We start from the raw sequence: 27,015 nt of genomic DNA, 5'->3' as shown, positions 1-27,015 counted from the left end.
GTACTCGTTACTGTGTTGGGAGTTTTCCTGGAGCAAATGAAGAAAGTCCCGGAAATGTCACGTCTGAGGGGACGGGTCGATGGGCGATGTACGGAATAACATAAGTGAGATGTAGACCGCAGTGACATCACAGAATGTCCTAAATAACATCATTAGAGTGTTAGCTCCAGTGTCCACTTGCTCCAGGGTGATGGCTGCCATCGTGCGGTGCCACTTGATGTCATTAGAGTGTCAGCTCTTGTGCCCACGACCTTTGGGGTGATGGCTGTCCTCATACAGCACGTTTGATGTCATTGGAGTGTTAGCTCCCATTTCTATTTCCTCCGGGCTGAAGGCTGTCATCATTTAGCATAGAAATCAACAGGTAATGGTCACAGCTCACCCCCTCTCCCTCCCTGCACAGGTGTTAGTGTTATCTCCTGTGTCCGCTTCCTCCAGGGTGATGTCTTTCATCAGGCAGCGCCCCTTGATGGCATTAGAGTGTTGACTCCTGTTTCCCTTTCCTCCAGACTGTTATCGTGTAGCATAGAAATGAATTGGTGATGGTCTCAGCTCACCTCCTCCCCCTTCCATGCAGAGGTCACACAGCATGCCCACAACACTCTCCTATAGAGGATGATAGGTGATGGTCACAGCTTACCTCCTCTTCCTTCCTGCACAGACATGAGCTCCTGTGTCCGCTTCCTCCAGGGTGATGTCTTTCATCAGGCAGCGCCCCTTGATGACATTAGAGTGTTAGCTCTTGGTCCATCGCCCATTGATATTAGACTGTTAGCTCCTGTGTCCACCTCCTCCGGCGTTATGTCTTTGATCCTGCAGCGCCCCCTGTGTCTGCTGCTATGCTTACATCCCTTCGCAGGGTCTTCTGGGTCCTGATATAATGGTCCTCAGGTTGCAGATAATTGATCGGTTCCCATCCGGCTTCTCTCTATAGTAAAGTGCGGACATAAATCCAGCGAGTCTGGTCTGCCCGGCTACACGGCAGCCAATAGGAGGCGAGCAGCGCGGGGCCGGTGGCTCTGACATGAGAGCTTACTGACCAGCCCTCGGACATTGTATGCCGCTGACATCTGCGGGGAGCGCGTCCACCGAGCGTCCGGCCGTTCACCGCCTGCACAACTCCCTATCGGGGCCTTACATGCAATAAGAGCCACAGATATCTGCAGCCGTATCCTGCAGCTAGGTGTATATGGGCAATGTGACATCAGGCAGCGGCCTCTTGTGTGAATCGATAAAGCCTGTAGAGTAGTTCCAGGTTCTCTTTTATTCTCCATGTCATGATCTATATTTAATAAAATCCTGCAGTTCTCTCTCTGACCACTAGGACTAGCGATGGGCTGACATTCATCACAGGCGGCATTACCATAAGAGGTGACTCCGAGGGACGGATGCAGCCAAGTGGAACTTGAGTGCGATAACTTCTTGCAGAGTTTTCTTCACCCGTCGACGAGCTGCTGATCCAACATCAAAACCATTAAAAAAAACTACTGAAAGGGCAAATAAACGGCAGCACAGAAAGTTACCGAAACTTGTTACCAGTCAGTAATACACACACGTCGTAAGAGAGGACAAAAGTGTATATAGAAATGACATCATTACAAATAATTATACACAGATCTAAACGAGCGACGCTCTGCACAGCCGGCTATACTCGGCTGCAGGTATCTGAAGTCACAGTAATAAGTATATATAAGGATATAGCCTAAATGCCCCTGTAAGCCGCACCCCTCACTGCAGCATGCCCATAACACTCTACCATAGACGTCTATAGGGGATGGTCACAGCTCAACCCCCCCCCCCCCTCTTGCACAGATCATGGAGTAGACCCACAACATACCCTTAAAGGGGGGTAATAGGTGATGGTTACAGCTTACCTCCTCCCGTCCCGCCACAGGTCATAGGACATGCTCACAACATGTCCATAGATGTTTATATGTGATGGTTACAGCTCACCACCTCCCACTCCCTGCACAGATCATGGAGCATACCTGCAGCACTCCCATAGAAGTCTACAGATGATGATCACAGCTCACAGACCGCACCCGCAACACTCAGAGTAAGCCTACTATATTCTACCATAGAAGCCTAAGTTATGGTCACAGCTCATCTCCTCCCTCTCCCTGCGCAAGCCACAGAGCATGCCCACAACACTCTCTGATAGCAGGAGACAAGTGGTGGGCACAGCTCATCTCCTCCCTCTCCCTGCGCAAGCCACAGAGCATGCCCACAACACTCTCTGATAGCAGGAGACAAGTGGTGGGCACAGCTCATCTCCTCCCTCTCCCTGCGCAGGCTACAGAGCATGCCCACAACACTTTTCCCATAGAGAACAATATGTAATAGTCATAGCTCACGTTCTGCACCTTCCTGCATAGGTCACAACACTCTTCCATAGAAGTCAGAAGCTGCCATCTACCACTGCCTGCTCAGATCAGAGCATGGCCAAAACACTCCCCTGTAGAGCATGATAGGTGAAAGTCACAGCTCGCCTCATCCATTTCGCTGCACAGGTAACATAGCATGCCTACAAAAGTCTCCCATAGAAAATGGTAGATGTCAGTAGCTGATGATCACAGCTCACCTCCTGCCCCTCCCTGCACAGCTCACAGAGCATGCCCACAGCACTCTTCCATGGAGGATGATAGGTGATGGTCACAGCTCCCCGCCTGCCCCTCGCTGCACAGCTCACAGAACATGCCCACAGCATTCTGCCATGGAAGATGATAGCTGATGGTCACAGCTCCCCTCCTGCCCCTCCCTGCACAGCTCACAGAACATGCCCACAGCACTCTCCCATGGTGGATGATAGGGCATGGTCACAGCTCACCTCCTTCGCTCCATGCACAAGTCACAGAGCATGCCCACAGCCCTCTTCAATGGAAGATCATAGGTGATGGTCACAGCTCCCCTCCCTGCACAGCTCGCAGAGCATGCCCACAGCATTCTCCCATGGAGGATAAGTGATGGTCACAGCTCACCTCCTTCCCTCCCTGCACAGCTCATAGAGCATGCCCACAGCATTCTCCCATGAATGGATGATATGTGATGGTCACAGCTCACCTCCTGCCCCTCCCTGCACAGGTCACAGAGCATGCCCACAGCACTCTCCCATGGAAGATCATATGTGATGGTTACAGCTCCCCTCCTGCCTCTTCCCGCACAGCTCGCAGAGCATGCCCACAGCATTCTCCCATGGAGGATAAGTGATGGTCACAGCTCACCTCCTTCCCTCCCTGCACAGGTCACAGAGCATGCCCACAGCACTCTCCCATGGAAGATCATAGGTGATTGTCACAGCTCCCCTCCTGCCCCTCCCTGCACAGCTCATAGAGCATGCCCACAGCACTCTCCCATGAAGGATGATATGTGATGGTCACAGCTCACCTCCTCCGCTCGGCAGTTATGGAGCTTTGTAGATATTACAGGCGGTGATCCCCTTGTAGGTCATTTCATGTGTTACATGTTGGGGGTGATGATCCCTTCCTTCTTGGAGCCTGATGAGGCTCCTCGCCGTACGCCGTGCTTTGCTCCTCCTCTCCTGGCACTCCCTGCACAGCTCATAGAGCATGCCCACAGCACTCTCCCATGGAGGATGGTAGGCGATGGTCACAGCTCACCTCCTTCCCTCCCTGCACGCCCTTGGGGCCTGATGAGGCTCCTCGCCGTACGCCGTGCTTTGCTCCTCCCCTCCTGGCACTTTGTTTTAACACTGTCATTGCTGGAGACTCATTAATACAGTACAAACCGTGGCTGACTCTCCATCCTGACGTTCCTCGGCGTCCGTCTCGCCCTCGGGGAGCCGCGCCATTTGTTTGTAAAGGTTAATGACACATCGCAGCGCCGGACTCCATAATGCCAAGTATAATATACGGCTCTTCTGGGCATCATCTGTATTTCTATCTGAAATCGCCGCTTGGCGCGAGGTGATTGCTGTAAAGCCGTAAATATTTTCTTTAAGTGGCGTTTTACACCGTATGGCGGCGGAGAGCGGGGAAATAGACGCTTTCTGCGCGGGAAGGTCGCGGTCATCGAGCCGCCTGGTTTCACGGAGTAATTTTGGAGATGAAGATGTTTGTATTCTTTGAAGCCGAGAACAAAGCGCTCCACGTACCTCTGCTGCAAACTGCGCTGCGCCACGTCTCCGCTGCGGGCAGCCGCCATCTTGTTTTCCGTATGCTATATTCATGTTACGGTTACGTGTTCTTCGTACTTGGATTACAGCATGGATAGGAAATGCCACCTACAGTAGGGGAGAGGGGTACATAAGAATATGAGGCCGAGCACTGGGGGGGGGGGGGAGCGTCAGGGAAATGTCACCTACAGTAGGGGAGAGCGGTACATAGTAATATCGGAGGCGGAGCACTGGGGGAGGGGAGCGTCAGGGAAATGTCACCTACAGTAGGGGAAGAGGGGTACATAGTAATATCAGAGGCCGAACACTGGGGGAGGGGAGCGTCAGGGAAATGTCACCTACAGTAGGGGAAGAGGGGTACATAGTAATATCAGAGGCCGAACACTGGGGGAGGGGAGCGTCAGGGAAATGTCACCTACAGTAGGGGAAGAGGGGTACATAGGAATATCAGAGGCCGAACACTGGGGGAGGGGAGGACCTGGGTAATGTCACCTACAGTAGGGGAAGAGGGGTACATAGTAATATCAGAGGTCGAACACTGGGGGAGGGGAGCGTCAGGGAAATGTCACCTACAGTAGGGGAAGAGGGGTACATAGGAATATCAGAGGCCGAACACTGGGGGAGGGGAGGACCTGGGTAATGTCACCTACAGTAGGGGAAGAGGGGTACATAGTAATATCAGAGGCTGAACACTGGGGGAGGGGAGTGTCAGGGAAATGTCACCTACAGTAGAGGAAGAGGGGTACATAGTAATATCAGAGGCCGAGCACTAGGGGAGGGGAGCGTCAGGGAAATGTCACCTACAGTAGGGGAAGAGGGGTACATAGTAATATCAGAGGCCGAGCACTGGGGGAGGGGAGCGTCAGGGAAATGTCACCTACAGTAGGGGAGAGGGGTACATAGTAATATCAGAGGCCGAGCACTGGGGGAGGGGAGCGTCAGGGAAATGTCACCTACAGTAGAGGAAGAGGGGTACATAGTACTATCAGAGGCTGAACACTGGGGGAGGGGAGTGTCAGGGAAATGTCACCTACAGTAGAGGAAGAGGGGTACATAGTAATATCAGAGGCCGAGCACTGGGGGAGGGGAGCGTCAGGGAAATGTCACCTACAGTAGGGGAAGAGGGGTACATAGTAATATCAGAGGCCGAGCACTGGGGGAGGGGAGCGTCAGGGAAATGTCACCTACAGTAGGGGAAGAGGGGTACATAGTAATATCAGAGGCCGAGCACTGGGGGAGGGGAGCGTCAGGGAAATGTCACCTACAGTAGGGGAAGAGGGGTACATAGTAATATCAGAGGCCGAGCACTGGGGGAGGGGAGTGTCAGGGAAATGTCACCTACAGTAGGGGAAGAGGGGTACATAGTAATATCAGAGGCCGAGCACTGGGGGGTGGGGAGCGTCGGGAAATGTCACCTACAGTAGGGGAAGAGGGGTACATAGTAATATCAGAGGCCGAGCACTGGGGGAGGGGAGCGTCAAGAGAAGGATATGATCCGGCCACCAAGCGCGGACCACTAGAAGCCCGCTGCCAACCCTCCTGGGCTATATGATCTATCACTGTGGTTGTGTCTGTTTGCCACCCCAGTGGCGGCAGGTCACAGCCCGGGTGTGTGTGATACAGTGTATCCGCACCAGCGCTACAATGTATGTGTCACGTTCCTCTGGTGAGCCGCTCAGTGATAAACATTCCACCTAATTGCTCCAGCGCCGACCTCCCCGCGGATTGTTGACATAACGAGGATATTTTAGTCACCACAAAGCGCCGGCTGATGCTTCCGAGGAGGAGACGCCGCAGCTTGTAATTACCATGTTGTAGAGTCGACGCACGGAAGCGAATGAGGCAAAATCCGACTACTTACCTCCTGTCATCTCTCCGCAGGTCCCATCTAATGCCGAGACTGAAGGAATCGCGCTCCCACGAGTCTTTGCTTAGTCCCAGCAGTGCGGTTGAAGCTCTTGATCTCAGCATGGAGGAAGAAGTGGTGATCAAACCCGTCCACAGCAGCATCCTGGGCCAGGACTTCTGCTTCGAGGTAAGTGGCTGCCGTTTACCCGCACCGTACGTGAACGCCGAGAGCAGATCATCCGCTTTTTTACATTTGCCGAACGTTTATTTGGGCAACTCCAGAAACCGGAAATAATGGGTCTACTTTAGTCACATTGTTGGTCCTTCTTGGTCACGTGGCGCTCTCACATCTGATCAGGATGTACTGACACCGGTCCCGGAACAGTTCTTGGGTTATGGGTACACAGTGAAACAAAGAACATAAACCACTACAGGTAACTGGTGGAATAACAGATGGAGGGGAGAACTATCCCTATATAACTCTGAATGTGAGGCCGTACCTGCCTATAGCAGAGGTCCCGTCCAGATAAGAACGCATACGATCCTCTGCCCCTTACTGTCCCTGTCTGGGACAGAAGCAAACCACTAAAGATATGACTACCACCAGGAACCACAGTACTTGGCTTGTGTAGAACAGGAAAAACAGGAGACCAAGATCCAGCTCTCATCTTAACAGCCATCAGGTGAAGACTGAGAATAATCAGCACAGGTCCGCAGCCAAGACAGGAAGAAAAGTCCTCCCCACACGGAGCGCTTCTCTGGTCATGTGGCGCACTCTGACACTCCCCACCAATGCTGCAAACTTCCCTGACCACTTCTCAGGTTGTGTGGCTTTTGCCGGGTGACGAGAGCAGCACTAGCATGCAGAATGTAGATCCAGCCAAGTCCAGAAAGTAATCTTTCAGAACAGGGCTTCTTTAGTCACATCCTTGGTCCTTGTTATCCCAGGCCACGCGGCGCCTTCTCGCCCTCCCCCTGGCCACGCGGCGCCTTCTCGCCCTCCCCCTGGCCACGCGGCGCCTTCTCGCCCTCCCCCTGGCCACGCGGCGCCTTCTCGCCCTCCCCCTGGCCACGCGGCGCCTTCTCGCCCTCCCCCTGGCCACGCGGCGCCTTCTCGCCCTCCCCCTGGCCACGCGGCGCCTTCTCGCCCTCCCCCTGGCCACGCGGCGCCTTCTCGCCCTCCCCCTGGCCACGCGGCGCCTTCTCGCCCTCCCCCTGGCCACGCGGCGCCTTCTCGCCCTCCCCCTGGCCACGCGGCGCCTTCTCGCCCTCCCCCTGGCCACGCGGCGCCTTCTCGCCCTCCCCCTGGCCACGCGGCGCCTTCTCGCCCTCCCCCTGGCCACGCGGCGCCTTCTCGCCCTCCCCCTGGCCACGCGGCGCCTTCTCGCCCTCCCCCTGGCCACGCGGCGCCTTCTCGCCCTCCCCCTGGCCACGCGGCGCCTTCTCGCCCTCCCCCTGGCCACGCGGCGCCTTCTCGCCCTCCCCCTGGCCACGCGGCGCCTTCTCGCCCTCCCCCTGGCCACGCGGCGCCTCCTCGCCCTCCCCCTGGCCCCTCGGCGCCTCCTCGCCCTCCCCCTGGCCCCTCGGCGCCTCCTCGCCCTCCCCCTGGCCACGCGGCGCCTCCTCGCCCTCCCCCTGGCCACGCGGCGCCTCCTCGCCCTCCCCCTGGCCACGCGGCGCCTCCTCGCCCTCCCCCTGGCCACGCGGCGCCTCCTCGCCCTCCCCCTGGCCACGCGGCGCCTCCTCGCCCTCCCCCTGGCCACGCGGCGCCTCCTCGCCCTCCCCCTGGCCACGCGGCGCCTCCTCGCCCTCCCCCTGGCCACGCGGCGCCTCCTCGCCCTCCCCCTGGCCACGCGGCGCCTCCTCGCCCTCCCCCTGGCCACGCGGCGCCTCCTCGCCCTCCCCCTGGCCACGCGGCGCCTCCTCGCCCTCCCCCTGGCCACGCGGCGCCTTCTCGCCCTCCCCCTGGCCACGCGGCGCCTCCTCGCCCTCCCCCTGGCCACGCGGCGCCTTCTCGCCCTCCCCCTGGCCACGCGGCGCCTTCTCGCCCTCCCCCTGGCCACGCGGCGCCTTCTCGCCCTCCCCCTGGCCACGCGGCGCCTTCTCGCCCTCCCCCTGGCCACGCGGCGCCTCCTCGCCCTCCCCCTGGCCACGCGGCGCCTCCTCGCCCTCCCCCTGGCCACGCGGCGCCTTCTCGCCCTCCCCCTGGCCACGCGGCGCCTCCTCGCCCTCCCCCTGGCCACGCGGCGCCTTCTCGCCCTCCCCCTGGCCACGCGGCGCCTTCTCGCCCTCCCCCTGGCCACGCGGCGCCTTCTCGCCCTCCCCCTGGCCACGCGGCGCCTTCTCGCCCTCCCCCTGGCCACGCGGCGCCTTCTCGCCCTCCCCCTGGCCACGCGGCGCCTTCTCGCCCTCCCCCTGGCCACGCGGCGCCTTCTCGCCCTCCCCCTGGCCACGCGGCGCCTTCTCGCCCTCCCCCTGGCCACGCGGCGCCTTCTCGCCCTCCCCCTGGCCACGCGGCGCCTTCTCGCCCTCCCCCTGGCCACGCGGCGCCTCCTCGCACTCCCCCTGGCCACATGGCAGGTCCTCCTGAATGTATTACCCAGACCTGAAATCCATTTTCCAGAAAGGATGTAAGTGTGAGGAGTCAGAACCAGTCGCTATACTCTGCAGTTGCCCCCCAGGCCTGTAGCGCATGTTGCTACACCTCGGGGGTGCTCATATGGCCCCTCTTGCTTACTGCCCTGCTGCATTGTGAGACTGCAGTGGTTTACTCATAGTAATATATGTGTGGCTGGACATGGAGCAGCCGCTACAGAATCGGACAGCCCCCCCAGGTCAGCTGTTTTCCCATTATTATGGATCTAGCCGGTCCGACCTCCTCCACATCGCTGTGTGTTTTTCTGCCCTCGCTGCACTTAGTACATGCGGCGTTGCGCTGGGCGATCGCAGCTCTGCAGCTCCTGATGCCGCCTGCTTGTTAGCTTTTGTCCTGAGGAGATGTGTTGGAATAACACGGTCACGGGGGCCGTCTCCTAGCGTGTAGCGCTGGCATATTGTACAGTGCATGATGGGATGGCATTGCCTGGCATTCTGCCAATTACCAGCCAGGAGCTACTTCAGCCGCTACACATAGCAAGAGCAGCGCAGTGTGCCGAGCGCCCGTCTCTGCCTCCTGGACACGGAGATGGTGGCGGAATGAGGGGGGGCACATCGCAGTAACATGGGACGATGGTGGCAGAATGGGGGGGTCACGTCACCATAACACATGGCGAGGATGAACTGCCAGCCTTCCCCATTATCTTTACCTAATAGATCCAATTACCAGACTGATTGATCAGCGCAGACCTCACTAATAATGACGTGCTGCGGGTAATATGCCTGCTCATGTATCCACGTCCGGTGCTGGCAGATCTGCGGGGAGAAGCAGGAGCGTTCCAGGTCAGCGCTGACGTGACGACTCAGGCAGATAGGAGCTGACAGTCGGGGCTAAAGGCTGAGCGTCGCTGCCATCCGAGACGGACGGTTACATGAGCATCAAGCTGCAAATATACATTGTGTTCTAATATCCCACACAGTGCAGCCTAGTATTATTTATACTGGGGACAATAAAGACAAGTGACCCCAAGAGCTGACACTCTAAGAGCTAAGAAGTGGAGTGAGCAGGCTGTTAGCAGCCGGTGGGATGTGGCAGAATACAAACCTCGCAGGGATGGGGGCAATTCTGCACAAGAAATGTTGTGTGCCGGTCAGTAAGATAACGGCATCTGTTCTAATACTCCCTCATGAGGCGAGGACAATCCTCCTTGATTTAGAGGAGAGGGGTGCATGCTCTTGGTACGATTTGTATCACATCTTGTATACAGGCTAGAGGCGGTACAACAGGGTACTAAATCCTCCAAGCCCACCACTATTACATCTTGTATCCAAGCTAGAGGCGGTACAACAGGGTACTAGAGCCTCCCTGCCCCCCGTATCACATCTTGTTTTCAAGCTAGAGGCGGTACAACAGGGTACTAGATCCTCCATGCCCGCCCGTATCACATCTTGTATCCAAGCTAGAGGCGGTACAACAGAGTACTAGAGCCTCCATGCCCGCCCGTATCACATCTTGTATCCAAGCTAGAGGCGGTACAACAGGGTACTAGAGCCTCCATGCCCGCCCGTATCACATCTTGTATCCAAGCTAGAGGTGGTACAACAGGGTACTAGAGCATCCATGCCCCCTGTATCACATCTTGTATCCAAGCTAGAGGTGGTCCAACAGGGTACTAGAGGCTCCATGCCTGCCCGTATCACATCTTGTATCCAAGCTAGAGGTGGAACAACAGGGTACTAGAGCCTCCCTGCCCCCCGTATCACATCTTGTATCCAAGCTAAAGGTGGTACAACAGGGTACTAGAGCCTCCATGCCCCCCGTATCACATCTTGTATCCAAGCTAGAGGCGGTACAACAGGGTACTAGAGCCGCCCTGCCCCCCGTATCACATCTTGTATCCAAGCTAAAGGCGGTACAGCAGGGTACTAGAGCCTCCATACAAGTGGTTGGTCCTCCACAGTAAATGACCCTTTTGCTCTGATATGTAATCACTTCTATCAATGTTACAATCTTCTAGGTGTTACGATATCTTCTAGGTGTTTGGTTTTCTCTGGCGGTGGGTGTATTCGGGGGTCTCGCAGGGGCTGCTGACTGACTGCGCCTGTTTTTCTTCCAGGTTACAGCATCATCTGGCAGTAAATGTTTCTCGTGTCGTTCTGCAGCCGAACGGGACAAATGGATGGAGAACCTGCGCCGCGCCGTTCACCCCAATAAGGTACGTGATACAAGGGGGAGAACGGACGTTGAGGGGCAACCGACGGGTGGTATTCTGCTGCCCTGCCCTGTTATGCCATAGTCTCAATGCTATTAGTATATACACATATAGAGTGTGCCATATACCCCATATCAGCCCACATGCCCTTATACCACCACTTATCCCTTCATGGCACTTTCAGAAGCTCATGGCCTAAAACAGTCCAACTTTGTGGGGTTTAGAGCGAGGAGCACTCGGATTTCTGTGAGAAGATGAAATTATACCCAAGATGGCGGTTTTCAGTGCGTTAGAGGAGCCGAGTAACTTACAGATTCACACCGCAGTCTGATCGCCTCAGAGGTGCTTGGGTGACTCCTTAAAGGGGTTTACCACAATAGACTTTTAACACTTACCTATAAGATAGGCGCTAAGTCTGATTGGCGTTCCCCTCTGCCTATCACTGTGGGGTCCCTTCTTCTCCCGCAGTGACGTCAGACTGAGTGGAGTGCTGACAGAGCGTGCGCAGTCGGCGCTCCATTCATTTCAGTGGGGCTGACGGAAATACCCAAGCGGACGCCACTCTGGTATCTTCACAGTCCCATTGAAAGAGAACGGAGCGCTGCAGGGGGGGGCAGTAACTCTGCAGTGAGGAGGAAGAACGAACCGGGACCCCCATTCTAAAAATTGGTGGGCGTCTCTGAGACCTCCACCAATCTATAAGTCATCAACTTGTAATCTTGGTAGGACCCCTTTAACCCCTTCCCGCTCCATGACGTACCGGTACGTCATGGGAGGCGAGTACTTCGCGCAAAATGACGTACCGGTACGTCATCGGGATAGTGCGAGATCATGACTGACCTCACGCTATCCCGCAGCGGGAGCCGGCTGTCAGTCACAGCTGGCGTCCCGCTGCAACAGCGGGTGGGAGTAGGAGATGCGCCCCCCGCTGTTAACCCCTTCCCTGCCGCGATCTAAGTAGATCGCAGCAGGGAAAGAGTTCACAGAGGGAGCGTGCTCCCTCTGTGTCTCCGGCTGGCTCTCGCGATAAAATCGCGAGAACCCGGCCTGTCACCATGGCAACAGGACGACAGACACTGGCGTCCTGTATTGCCAATGCCTATAATCGCTGTATAAGCGATAAGGCATGGCAGAGCAGTAGCTCCGCCATGCCTTATCACAGCGATCATAGGCACAGTGCTGCAAGTCCCTCAGAGGGACTCAAATAGTGTAAAAAAAAAAAAAAGAAAAGAAAAATGTAAAAAAAATAAAAATGTAAAAAAAACCCCTTTTTTATGCTTTTTCTAATATTAGCATAAAAAAATTAAAACCCCACATATTGGGTATTGACGCGTCCGTAACGACGTGTACAAAAAGTTGAACACTCTTTTTATTTTGTACGACAAAAAGCGTTTAAAAAAAACGTTAAAAAACAGGCAAAATGCTAATTTTTTGCATTTTGCCTCACAAAAAATGCAATAAAAGTGATTTAAAAAGCCGTACATTCCCCAAAACCAATAAAAACTACAGCTCGTCTCGCAAACAATAAGCCCTAATAGAGCTCCGTACATAGAAAAATAAAAAAGTTACAGGACTTTGAATGCAGCTATAGAGAAAAAAAAAGATTTCCAAAAAAAAAGGCTTTTTATTGCAAAAAAGTGTAAAAACCTAAAAAAAATATAAGACTTTTCATATTGTTGTAACCGTACCGACCCGCAGAAAAAATTTAGTGTCATTTATGCTGCATGATTAACGCTGTAAGAAAAAAATCTATGGCAGAATTGATGCGTTTTCTCTCCCTGTTATCATAAAAAAAAAAAAAAAACTTTTACAATATAGTCTATGTACCCAAAAGTGGCACCGATAAAAACTACAGTTCGCCACGTAAAAAACAAGCCCTTATACGGCCGCGTCCACGGAAAAATAAAAAAGTTATGGCTGTTAAATAGTGAATGGGAAAAATACCAAAAATCGTTTGGTCCTCAACGCCAAAATAGGCCGTGTCATTAAGGGGTTAATGTTAATTCCACCTTCCACACCCCCCATATGTATTCAGTCAGACCCTTTTCTGTAGCTTGTCCCTTGGTGCTGGCTGCTTAATGGCTTCAGAGCAGGAAATCCGTGTTAATGCTGCACTAACGGCATTTCTCGGTCCCCCTTCCAGGATAACAGTCGTCGGATGGAGAACATGCTGAAGTTGTGGATTATCGAAGCGAAGGACCTGCCGGCTAAGAAGAAGTACCTGTGCGAGTTGTTTCTGGACGACGTACTGTACGCACGAACTACCTGCAAACTGAAGACGGATAACGTCTTTTGGGGCGAGCACTTTGAGTTCAATAACCTCCCGCCCCTGAAGAGCATCACGGTGCACCTCTACAAGGAGACGGACAAGAAGAAGAAGAAGGACAAGAACAACTACGTGGGCCTGGTGAACATCCCCATCGCCGCCGTGACGGGGCGGCAGTTCGTGGAGAAGTGGTATCCGGTAGTGTCCACCAACACCAGCAAAGGGAAGTCTGCGGGGCCCATGATCCGCATGAAGAGCCGCTACCAGAGCATTAACATCCTGCCCATGGAACTGTACAAGGAGTTCGCGGAGTACATCACCAACAACTACATGGTGCTGTGCTCCAGCCTGGAGGGCGTCCTGAGCGTCAAGAACAAGGAGGAGATGGCGTCCGCTCTCGTCCATATCTTACAGAGCACCGGCAAGGCGAAGGTAAGAGCGCATCCACGATACATGGCAACAGAATAGTGTAACTGTATCCCTTCAGGTATACCGTAAAAGCACCAATGTACGGAGTCCTCATGAAAGTCTCCATAGATGCCAGGAGGGCGCTGCGAGGACTTTTAACAAGACTCGGTATGTTTTTGCTCTTCACTGTATGCCTTGGCTTGCTGGAGGGTGGTGTTGGATATGTGGCGCAGAGGTCAGATGGCAAAGACCGAGGAACCACAATGTGCGCCGGGGCTCTCCGAGGATGGGTTCCCACTTGGTGATCAGCGGCGTTTTGGGCCAGATTGCTTATTCTTCCTTGAGTCATCCAGTATAATCCATAAGTCTGGAGGGTGTGAGAGCCATCGGTTACATAGTATCAGCAGATCGCACTCCTTCCAGGAGAGACGTCTCTGGTGTGTCACAGGCCTGTGCCCTTTGTCTTTGGTGTGAGACCTCTTTCAGGAGGTAGAGGGAGGAGAGCAACGTTCTGCAGATACCTGGAGAGGTAAGCAGTGCTCCGCTGCGAGGCCCGGACAGGTGGGGGCAGTCCGCTGCGAGCCCCGGCCGGTGGTGGTCTCGGTAGGTTTGTGTTGGTCTCTTGGGTTCTGAGACTTATTGATGATCGGTACTTTGTGTTGCCGGAGGTCTCTGCCAGCGCTGCCGCCACTTGAGTGTGATAAGATGGTAATCATGTGTGTGATAATTAGCTGCGTTCCTCCCACTCCCCTGTTTTGACAGCGATTCTTGGCAGAGGTTGCCCCGGCGTTATATGTGGGTTCTATCACCCCCGACTGGCAGCAGGTCCTCCTCTCTGTACTTGTGTGCCAGGCTGGAAGGTACCGAATTGCAGCAGTATCATTTATGTTGTGGTGTAGAGTCGGACTGCATTCAGTGCCCCCCATGACCCCCGGAGTCCCCCGGCCCGGGACTCTGTATAATACAGTCTCTTCATTCTTTTGCCGTTTTCACTTTTTTCAGGTCATTTTTATCTTGTGTAATAGAGAAACGATCATGTCCGAAGTGCGAAGCCCTGAGCGCACTGCTGGTTAGTGAGTGGCCGTCCACTACCTACAGCCGTATGAGAGGCGTCCTCTGCTTGCCGTCGCAGCACGGGGGGGGGGGGAGGGAGGTGTCCTCTGCTATAGCACGGGGGGGGGGGGGGGCTGCTGCCTGCCACCGCAGCATTGAGGGGGGCTTCCGTTGCCTGCTGCTGCAGCATGGGGGGCGTCCCCTGCTTGCTGCCAGACAGACAGGAGGGGGGGCGTCCTCTGCTTGCTGCCACAGCACGGGGGGGGGGTCTGCTGCCTGGCACCGTCGTCCCGGGTCGTCGGCCGGAGCCCGTCGTCCCAAGTCGCCGGAGATTGTAGATCTGTGCTCCATCCTGTAGCTGTGACTGTCTGCACGTTTCCGTCTCGCGCCCCGGGCCGCGCCGCTCATGCATTGACAATCAGGAGATTTGCCTTCCATTTTTCACCTTTTGCTGGTGGATTAATCTGCAGACATCTGTGCGAGGAGCTCCTGCGCCGCCGCCGCCTCCGCTGAGCGCTCGTACAAGTGATGATCCTGGTACTAATTAGCAAAGTGTTTACCGCGCCGCACGTTGCCAGCTGATAAAATGGCCGCTGACGATCAGCTCCAATATGCGCTGCGGGCGGTTCTGCTGATTGAAATGACGCCAGAGGTAATTTCACGCCTCCGCATCTGGAAATCTGTCCGTTGGCGAAACGCTTTGCGCAGCGCAAAAGAAATGCCTGTGTGATTGCAGCCTTAAACACAAACCTGCGACCTGCTGATTGCTGCAGACATGCTGACGGCCTCCCTTACGTATCCGCCATGCTATATACGGACGCGCAGTTTTAGCGCCCGGTCTGTGCGTTTAGTTGGCAAGTTTATAGAGAGGGTAAACAACGTCTCTCCCCTCCCCCGTGAATAAAAGGAGATAGTGAATTGATCGAAGCGTCGCCGCGGGGAATGTACGCGATGAGCGCGATCTGGGAAGACGGATGAATATTCATTTCCGCAATATACGCGGCTGAACACGTCGCCGGCTCCTCTGTCATCGTGAATTAAGAGGCTGATGTTTAATCTGTCACTTCCCGGTCCTGCTGGAATATCCTGGATAGCGCCGCCGGCTCCGGTATGCAAATGAGGGGGCAGGGAGAGAATCGGCGTGGCGATGGGGCGGTAATGGCGCTTCGAGGGCTCCTCGTCTTCATCCTAGTTCGATCTACAGTAATAATGCATGGCTGGAAGGGGGCTAATACTTACACAAAGCGCTGTGTGCCCGGGGAATTCGGGCGTAATGGGCGCCAGATTATCTAAAAGTGCGAGAGCCGCCATGTTGGATCCGTTCCAGTCCAAAAAGCAGGACTGTGAGCCAATGATGGAGGAACGCGAGGCGCCGCCGCCCTACGAATACCTATAGGACTCCGGCGCCATGTAATAGAAGCGCTGCCGGCCATGAGAAGGATTCGGCGGCGGCAGCAGATTTGTCACTGTCATGTCCTAGAATATGCGCATAATTATAGCGATGTATTCACCTACTTCTGCCAACATGACAAAGAGGCGACGGATGAAGACCCCCAACCCGCCGCCACCGCTGTGCTGAGGATTAACGAGCAAGAAGTGCGGCACACGGAGGGGGAAACTGCTCACAGAGCAACGCCACAGACCCAGCAGCGCCACTGCCAGGGCCCATCGCTATGGCCCTCCACCCCTCGTTAGCCATTCCTGCATCCCACAAACGACTCCTCAGCTCATTATGGCGGTTTAGACATCTTCGGTCATCAACTCACCAAATAAGACTTAGGGGGTGACAAGACGTCGCCAGTAAGACCTCCCACGGTGAATTGTCATTGCAGATCATAATAGAATGACTTGTCCTTCTGTATATGGTCAGGTATGCTGTATACAGGACTTTATATATGGTCAGATATACTGTTTATAGGACTCTTTATATATGGTCAGGAATGCTGTATATAGGACTCTTTATATATGGTCAGGAATGCTGTATATAGGACTCTTTATATATGATCAGGAATGCTGTATATAGGACTTTATATATGGTCAGATATACTGTATATAGGACTCTTTTTATATATGGTCAGGAATGCTGTATATAGGACTTTATATATGGTCAGATATACTGTGTATAGGACTTTTTATATATGGTCAGGAATGCTGTATATAGGACTCTTTATATATGGTCAGATATGCTGTATATTGGGCTCTTTATATATGGTCAGATATGCTGTATATAGGACTCTTTATATATGGTCAGGAATGCTGTATATAGGACTCTTTATATATGGTCAGGTATGCTGTATATAGGACTCTTTATATATGGTCAGATATGCTGTATATAGGACTCTTTATATATGGTCAGGAATGCTGTATATAGGACTCTTTATATATGGTCAGTTATGCTGTATATAGGACTCTTTATATATGGTCAGGAATGCTGTATATAGGACTCTTTATATATGGTCAGATATGCTGTATATAGGACTCTTTATATATGGTCAGGAATGCTGTATATAGGACTCTTTATATATGGTCAGTTATGCTGTATATAGGACTCTTTATATATGGTCAGGAATGCTGTATATAGGACTCTTTATATATGGTCAGGAATGCTGTATATAGGACTCTTTTTATATATGGTCAGGTATGCTGTATAAAGGGCTCTTTATATATGGTCAGGAATGCTGTATATAGGACTCTTTTTATATATGGTCAGGCATGCTGTATATAGGGCTCTTTATATATGGTCAGATATGCTGTATATAGGGCTCTTTATATATGGTCAGATATGCTGTATATAGGGCTCTTTATATATGGTCAGATGTGCTGTATATAGGACTCTTTATATATGGTCAGATGTGCTGTATATAGGGCTCTATATATGGTCAGGCGTGCTGTATATAGGACTCTTTTTATATATGGTCAGGTATGCTGTATATAGGACTCTATATATATATATATATATATATATATATATATATATATATATATATATATATATATATATATATATGGTCAGGTATGCTGTATACAGGACTCTTTATATATGGTCAGGTATGCTGTATACAGGACTCTTTATATATGGTCAGGTATGCTGTATATAGGACTCTTTATATATGGTCAGGTATACTGTATATAGGACTCTTTATATATGGTCAGGTATACTGTATATAGGACTCTTTATATATGGTCAGGTATACTGTATATAGGACTCTTTATATATGGTCAGGTATGCTGTATACAGGACTCTTTATATATGGTCAGGTATGCTGTATATAGGGCTCTTTATATATGGTCAGGCATGCTGTATATAGGGCTCTTTATATATGGTCAGATATGCTGTATATAGGGCTCTTTATATATGGTCAGATGTGATGTATATAGGGCTCTATATATGGTCAGATGTGCTGTATATAGGGCTCTATATATGGTCAGGCGTGCTGTATATAGGACTCTTTTTATATATGGTCAGGTATGCTGTATATAGGACTATATATATATATATATATATATATATATATATATATATATATATATATATATATATATATATGGTCAGGTATGCTGTATACAGGACTCTTTATATATGGTCAGGTATGCTGTATACAGGACTCTTTTTATATATGGTCAGGTATGCTGTATACAGGACTCTTTATATATGGTCAGGTATACTGTATATAGGACTCTATATATGGTCAGGTATACTGTATATAGGACTCTTTATATATGGTCAGGTATACTGTATATAGGACTCTTTATATATGGTCAGGTATACTGTATATAGGACACTATATATAGTCAGATATGCTGTATACAGGACTCTTTATCTATGGTCAGGTATGCTGTATATAGGACTCTTTATATATATATGGTCAGGTATGCTGTATATAGCAATCTTTATATATGGTCAGGGATGCTGTATATAGGACTCTATCTATGGTCAAGTATGCTGTATATAGGTCTCTTTATATATGGTCAGGTATCCTGTATATAGAACTCTTAATATATGGTCAGGTATGCTGTATATAGGGCTCTATATATGGTCAGGAATGCTGTATATAGGGCTCTTTATATATAGTCAGATATGCTGTATATAGGACTCTTTATATATGGTCAGGTATGCTGTATATAGCAATCTTTATATATGGTCAGATATGCTGTATATAGGACTCTTTATATATGGTCAGGTATGCTGTATATAGCAATCTTTATATATGGTCAGGTATGCTGTATATAGGACTCTTTATATATGGTCAGATATGCTGTATATAGGACTCTTTATATATGGTCAGGTATGCTGTATATAGCAATCTTTATATATGGTCAGGTATGCTGTATATAGGACTCTTTATATATGGTCAGGTATGCTGTATATAGCACTCTTTATATATGGTCAGGTATGCTGTATATAGGACTCTTTATGGTCAGGTATGCTGTATATAGGACTCTTTATATATGGTCAGGTATGCTGTATATAGGGCTCTTTATATATGGCCAGGTATGCTGTATATAGGACTCTTTATATATGGTCAGATATGCTGTATATAGGGCTCTTTATATATGGTCAGATATGCTGTATATAGCAATCTTTATATATGGTCAGATATGCTGTATATAGGTCTCTTTATATATGGTCAGGTATGCTGTATATAGGGCTCTTTATATATGGCCAGGTATGCTGTATATAGGACTCTTTATATATGGTCAGGTATGCTGTATATAGGACTCTTTATATATGGTCAGATATGCTGTATATAGGGCTCTTTATATATGGTCAGATATGCTGTATATAGCAATCTTTATATATGGTCAGGTATGCTGTACATGGGACATTTCTCTCTGTATACAGTTGTAAGAAAAAGTAAGTGAACCCTTGTATTGAATTAACAGTCGATTTCTCTTTTGTACAATGTCAAGGGAGCATTTTGGGCCTTTCTCTCCTGCAGATGTGTGCGTTCATCAATATTTCTGGGACGCCTTGTGTACAGCCCTCTTCAAGCCATGACATAGCATCTTCATAGGGTCATGGTCAGGGTCTAGCCCCCTGGCCGCGCCGCTCCCTTGCCCGTAGCCCCCAGGCCGCGCCGCTCCCTCCCCCAGGGTGGAGGGAGCATTGGCCATTAGGGTGACCGGCATAGGCTCTGCTTGTTTCGAGCCCCGTCGCTCGTGTGTCCATGTCATGCACATTCAGGTAAAGGTTAATTGCTGCATTTGCCCCTTGTTGTGAGTGTGAGGCGAGAGTGCCTGTCACCGTTGGCTCGCCCGCTAAGGGCAACTTTTATGTTTGGGTAATTAGCAGGATGTATAATGTAGAGATTTCATCTGGTCTGTGAGATCCGTCGCTCCTCTCCTTATTGTGTATTATATAGACCTTCTGCTCCAGCGAGCGCCAAGTCATCCTCAACAAATCCGCATGTGAGAGGAATGAAGCTTCCTAATCTACAGGCCCGGCCACAGCCGCTCGATACCACTAGTCTTATACTGTATCCTGGGATATCTGACAGCCGCTCAGTATACTTCTCCTATACTATATCCCGGGATATCTGACAGCCTCTCAATACCACAAGTCTTATACTGTATCCTGAGATATCTGACAGCCGCTCAGTATACTTCTCCTATACTATATCCCGGGATATCTGACAGCCGCTCGATACCACTAGTCTTATACTGTATCCTGGGATATCTGACAGCCGCTCAGTATACTTCTCCTATAGTATATCCCGGGATATCTGACAGCTGCTCAATACCACTAGTCTTATACTGTATCCTGGGATATCTGACAGCCGCTCAGTATACTTCTCCTATAGTATATCCTGGAATATCTGACAGCCGCTCAATACCACTAGTCTTATAGTATATCCTGAGATATCTGAGCCGCTCAGTATACATCTCCTATAGTATATCCTGGAATATCTGACAGCCAGCCGCTCGATACCACTAGTCTTATACCATATCCTGGGATATTTGACAGCCGCTCAGGTATACTTCTCCTATAATATATCCTGGGATATCTGACAGCTGCTCAATAACGCTAGTCTTAAACTATATCCTGGGATATCTGACATACGCTCAGTATACTTTTCTTATATTATATCGTGGGATATCTGACAGCCCCTCAATACCACTAGCCTTATACTATATCCTGGGATATCTGACAGACGCTCAGTATACTTCTATACTATAGCCTGGGATATCTGACAGACGCTCAATACCACTAGTCTTATACTATATCTTAGGATATCTGACAGACGCTCGGTACACTTCTCTTATGCTATAACCTGGGATATCTAACAGACGCTCAGTATACTTCTCCTATACTATATCCTGGGATATCTGATAGCCGTTCAGTATACTTCTCCTATACTATATCCTGGGATATCTGATAGCCGTTCAGTACCCTTCTCTTATGCTATATCCTGGGATATCTGATAGCTGCACAATACCACTAATACTATATCCTGGAATATCTGACGGCTGCACAATACCACTGACCTTATATTATAACCTACGATATCTGATATCCAATTAGTAAACTTCTCTCATAATATATCCTGGGATATCTGACGGCTGCACAGTAGCACTATACTATATCCTGGGATGTCTGACAGCCGCTCAGTAGCACTATACTATATCCTGGGATATCTGACAGCCGCTTAGTACACTTCTCTTCTACTGTATCCTGGGATATCTGACAGCCGCTCAGTATACTTCTCCTATACTGTATCCTGGGATATCTGATAGCTGCACAGTACCACTATGCTATATCCTGGGATATCTGATAGCTGCACAGCACCACTACGCTATATCCTGGGATATCTGATAGCTGCACAGCACCACTACGCTATATCCTGGGATATCTGATAGCTGCACAGCACCACTACGCTATATCCTGGGATATCTGATAGCTGCACAGTACCACTATGCTATATCCTGGGATATCTGATAGCTGCACAGCACCACTATGCTATATCCTGGGATATCTGACAGCCGCTCAGTATACTTTTCTTATACTATATCCTGGGATATCTGATAGCTGCACAGTACTGTTTCTCTTATCCTATATCCCGGTATATCTGACACTACCCAGTACTACTTCTATATCCTGGGATATGTGATCGATGCACCCCTTGTGTTCTGGGTTATATTCTATAGCAGAGTATTGTAAGTAGTTCAGGGAGACTCGGGGGTCTCGGGTTGTTGCAGTGAGGAGCACAGATGCGGCCCCTCACTATCCCCTCTCCTGTACATTGTGTTGCGGTTGTATAACATCTCGTTAGATGATGGATGCTTCTCTAACGCCCTTGACGGTGGATTCTGCAGAGAGATTAATCTGTAGTCAGATCACCTTAAATCACAGGATGGCCAGAACAGAAGGGAAGAGCTGCGGAGCCCGGAGTCTGCAGAGCGCTCTGCGGGGGGCAAATATTCCCTCACCATCGTGTCACACGGAGGATGATACAAGTGTATACAGCCGTGTACAGGTAATGTGCACACAAGTCCAGGGCAGTGATTACAGGGAGGCTGACGAGCCGCAAACCTTTAGATGCTCTACAAGCCACCGTTCTGTATCAGAGGAGCATTTCTAGCCTCCAGTTATTGGGCAGAATGACTCTCCGCATCGGAATAATGATATATCCCGATACGTCTCCGGACCCCCTCTGTATCCCGATACGTCTCCGGACCCCCTCTGTATCCCGATACGTCTCCGGACCCCCTCTGTATCCCGATACGTCTCCGGACCCCCTCTGTATCCCGATACGTCTCCGGACCCCCTCTGTATCCCGATACGTCTCCGGCGCCCCCCCCCCCCCCCCCCCCCGTATCCCGATACGTCTCCGGACCCCCTCTGTATCCCGATACGTCTCCGGCGCGCCCCCCCCCCCCCCCCCGTATCCCGATACGTCTCCGGCCCCCCCTGTATCCCGATACGTCTCCAGCCTCCTCCGTATCCTTAGTAAATATGGCGAAGCCTATGCGCCGGCCCCCCACACTGCGGTGTGTGTGTGTGTGTGTGTGTGTGTGTGTATATATATATATATTTTCTGATGGTTCTCGGCCCCCGGTAAATATGGTGAAGCCTATGCGTCGGCCCCCCACACTGCGGTAGTATATATGGTGAAGCCTATGGGCGGGCCCCCCACACTGCGGTATATATATATATTCTGATGGTTCTCGGCCCCCAGTATATATGGTGAAGCCCATGCGCCGGCCCCCCACACTGCGGCACATATATATATATTCTGATGGTTCTGGGCTCCCAGTATATATGGTGAAGCCTATGCGCCGGCCCCCACACTGCGGTATATATATATATATTCTGATGGTTCTCGGCTCCCAGTATATATGGTGAAGCCTATGCGCCGGCCCCCCACACTGCGGTATATATATATATTCTGATGGTTCTCGGCCCCCAGTATATATGGTGAAGCCCATGCGCCGGCCCCCCACACTGCGGCACATATATATATATTCTAATGGTTCTGGGCTCCCAGTATATATGGTGAAGCCTATGCGCCGGCCCCCACACTGCGGTGTATATATATATATATTCTGATGGTTCTCGGCTCCCAGTATATATGGTGAAGCCTATGCGCCGGCCCCCCACACTGCGGTGTATATATATATATATATATATTCTGATGGTTCTCGGCTCCCAGTATATATGGTGAAGCCTATGCGCCGGCCCCCCACACTGCGGTATATATATATATTCTGATGGTTCTGGGCTCCCAGTATATATGGTGAAGCCTATGCGCCGGCCCCCCACACTGCGGTATATATATTTATTCTGATGGTTCTGGGCTCCCAGTATATATGGTGAAGCCTATGCGCCGGCTCCCCACACTGCGGTATATATATATATTCTGATGGTTCTCGGCTCCCAGTATATATGGTGAAGCCTATGCGCCGGCCCCCCACACTGCGGTATATATATATATTCTGATGGTTCTCGGCTCCCAGTATATATGGTGAAGCCTATGCGCCGGCCCCCCACACTGCGGTATATATATATATTCTGATGGTTCTGGGCTCCCACTCGCACTGATCTCTTTATCACAGAGAATTATTAACGCGATCTCCACAATGGGCCGCGGCGGACGCTCCGCAGAGAGGCCGCTGTATCCGAGTGCTTCTTAGTGGTAGTGCGCGGTAAGGCTCTCCGGGGGGCGCCGCAACATGAAATATTCACCACAACTCTCTGCTGTTAGAAATACCCAGAACATCATCCAGATATAAAGCGGCGGCCGGCATAAACCGCAGAATCGGGCGCTGAGCTGGAGCCAGCTAGTCCTGACCGATCCTCAGCCGGGGCTGGGGGACACCTACCTGCGGCCGCTGTCACTGTCCCCATAGAGGTATAGAGCGTATTATATACAGCCCGGCAGTGTGATACAATTGTAACACAGTAATCGTCACCCCTGCCATCAGGCGCTTCTGTGTCTCTACGATAAGTGGCAGCGACTCCTTTATTTTCAGAATGCAAAGAGTTAAGTTCTGGAGTAAAAGTGAAGTTGCGGCGCCTCCTGCGTCTCCTCGCTTCTCCGCGCTCCGTGACCTTCTCCAGTGGATGCATTTCAGCGGTGATGGAGATTTGCGGCCGCTCTCTCTTGGTAGATGAGTTTATTTAAGCGGTCACCTGAATGTGATGTGACACAAAGTGACAGCTTGTTGTGTGAGATCAGCCTTCAGCTCCTCCATAGACAGCCAGCGAGCGCCGGAGGTGCCCGCCATCTTACCGCCGGACCGGCAGCCGCTCGCCGTGTGCAAATCACTGCAAAATAACAACTTAGAAAACTTTCATGTCTCTCTCCCCTCCGTCACACCTTCAAGGAACATTCCACATAGATCTCCATAATAATCCATGTATGTAGCGCCAACCTATGCCACAGCACTGTACAAATCAGAGGGAACGTACGGACATCCGATATTACAGGGAGACAAGAGGTGAAGTTCCTGTTCCCAAGAGCTTACAATCTGAGGAAAAGGGGGGACACACAAGGTAGCAGTGGTTTGTTCTGTGCAGTGGTTCAGCCATCTTTTATATAGATGGGGTTGTATACATATAGCTGTAGGAGCCGCTACTTGTGTATGTACAGATATGAGGTTTGGGGGATACTGTGGGATAAAGAGGTTGGGTGCTGAGGGGTAAGGAGAAGAGGGGTAAACGGAGAAGAGTAGTGTTTGGGGATCTGTAGACCTCTCTAAAGAGGTGTTCTTTCAGGGCTTTAAACCCTTAGTGACGGCCTCATTGCCTTTTTACATCCTAGCTAATGGGCTTTAATCCTAGAGGACGTAAAAACATGCGTCCTCTTTGGATTAAAGCCCCGTGGGCTGTGGACGTGGCGGCTCCATGCAATGCTCTATGCAATGCGATCGGCGCTATCCAATGGATATCAGGGCAGCTGAACTTACTTACCAGCCTTCTCCGAGGTGTCCCGCAGTGAAAGGGTCCTCCGGGACCCGTCGCAGCTCTTCTGCACATGCGTGCCAGACGAATGATGTCGCGCTCATGCGCAGAAGGCCAGGAGCCCCGGCAAATTTAAAATCTCCGGGCTCCTGAAGGTAACCAGGAGCGGTCCCCGGGCCCGTGATCGCGACTATCCAATGGATAGCGGCGATCATGAAAAAGTTGAATAAAGTTGAAAAAAGTTAGTTTCACCTCCCCTCATGGACTCACCCCGGGTCCTCCGCGATGTCCTGGTCTTCTGGGACCTGAAGTCCCCTTCTGCGCATGAGCGCCCGACGTCAATCATCAGGCGTGTGCACAGAGGGGCTCAGGACCTGGGAAATTTTAAATCCCCCTGCTCCTGGCTGCCATGTGAAGCCAGGAGCAGAGAGGTCACCGGGGACGTGATCACTAGAACCTAATGGATAACAGTGATCATTTAAAGTAAAAAAAAGTGTAAAAAAAATAAATAAATAAATAAAAAAGTGAAGGGAGGATGAAATTACGTACCCAAGGCCCCCGGATGTATCCGTGGACCCTACTCCAGCTTCTGCGCACACGCCTGTTGCAAAGACGTCAGACGCATGCGCAAAAGCCGTGGATTGCTAGGGTAATTTAAGATCTCCCTGCTCTTGTCTACAAAACGTATGTAAAAGTTAAAAAAAAAAAAAAGTTGAAGTTTCATCTCCCCCCCCCCCCCCCCCCCCACCGATGCGATCGGTGAGAGGAGATAAAACTTTTTACCAAAGGCCTCCATATTTGAACCCCGACGCGTTCCTCCTCCGTGGACCTTCCCGAAATTCTGCGCATGCGACCGCTGGCAAAATGCTGGGCACATGCGCAGGAGGCGGGGAGCCCAGGAAACTTAAAATCTCCTTGCTGCCAGCGACCAACGGTCACCGAGAGCCTGGAGCAGTGAGCGGTCCCCGGTCACATGATAAAAAGGTAGCGATCTACCTTAGGCCGGTCTCACATCACCTGATAGGAATTACGGATCCCGCATGCGCCTGATCAACGGTATTCTGCAAATCAATCGCATTGGATTACACAATTCTGCTCACATTAGCGGGTTGGAATTACGTAATCCACTCACAGAAAAGAGAACGCAGCAAGTTCTATTTTACCGCGGATATCCACAATACAGAGCCCATTGTGCTCCATGGTGGCGGATATACCCGCAGCCCATACGCAACTACATTGTATACGGGCTGCGGGTACCCGTGTCATCGCTAAGCGACGGTGCGGGAAATACAAACAAAAAACGGTGTACTGCGCATGAGTGAGTATGCAGTTATGCGCAGTACATTACGCGGCCGTACGCAGGGACACAGCCGGCTCACAGATGGGATCCGCTGCGGGCCTCCACAAGCGGATTCCGCCTGCACCCGTGTGAGCCCGGCGTTATTCAGACCGCTACCTGTAATACGTATTTTACAAGAAGCCCCGGGAACGTTCGCCTTCCTGCAGTTCCAGGAGCAGCTTGTTGAGCGTCTTCTCTGTGAGACCGCCGCACCGCAGCAAGATTACGGAGACTCACGGAACGCCACTTTACACCCCATCCCCGCCGCTGTGGTCAACGAATACCCCCCAGAAAGGATGAGAGGAGGGGGGATACCCGGTTTTATTGCCCCATGTACCCATCCCAACCAGCCCCCGTAATTACCCCTGTCTTCAGACATACCACACAGTTCACATTATTACTTTTATCTGAGATTTGGGGAACACCAAAAAGGGCGCGGGGGGGGGGGGGGGGGGGTATTTTTAGGCAGTAAAATTTTTTTTTTCCCGAACAAGTGGGCAATGGGGCCTGGGATTTATTCAGTTGTGCCCTGAAAGCCAACGTGTGTTCCCTCCATTATAGGTCTTGCCATGGGTCCTGTAAGTAGATTAGGGCCACAATGGGTATGTTTCTGAACACGAGACAAATAGGAGTATCCATTTTGGGGTGCAAGTCATCATATCTAGGTACACTGTACGAAAAAAAACAGTTTTTAAAATGACAGAATTGCCAAAAAAAAACAAAACTCATAATTTTTCCTTCTGCTTTGCTTAAATTCTT

The 27,015-nt window shown here is 51.1% G+C and overlaps 1 protein-coding gene across 7 annotated transcripts in view; it reads left to right on the top strand.

Annotated features, from left to right (window-relative positions):
- DAB2IP (DAB2 interacting protein) overlaps nt 1–27,015 on the top strand; it is a 270,280-nt gene that overhangs the window by 183,696 nt on the left and 59,569 nt on the right. For all 7 annotated transcript variants that reach the window (XM_066580283.1, XM_066580282.1, XM_066580284.1 and 4 more), the window contains 3 exons: nt 6,014–6,167; nt 10,693–10,791; nt 12,932–13,486. In XM_066580283.1, the coding sequence (XP_066436380.1) occupies nt 6,014–6,167; nt 10,693–10,791; nt 12,932–13,486 (808 nt within the window). The remainder of the gene's footprint in view (nt 1–6,013; nt 6,168–10,692; nt 10,792–12,931; nt 13,487–27,015) is intronic.

This window comes from Eleutherodactylus coqui, chromosome 10 (assembly GCF_035609145.1).
Source record: "Eleutherodactylus coqui strain aEleCoq1 chromosome 10, aEleCoq1.hap1, whole genome shotgun sequence".
Taxonomy (NCBI): Eukaryota; Metazoa; Chordata; class Amphibia; order Anura; family Eleutherodactylidae; genus Eleutherodactylus; species Eleutherodactylus coqui.
Note: the sequence above shows the minus strand (reverse complement) of the source record. Positions and strands in the feature narration are given on the sequence as shown.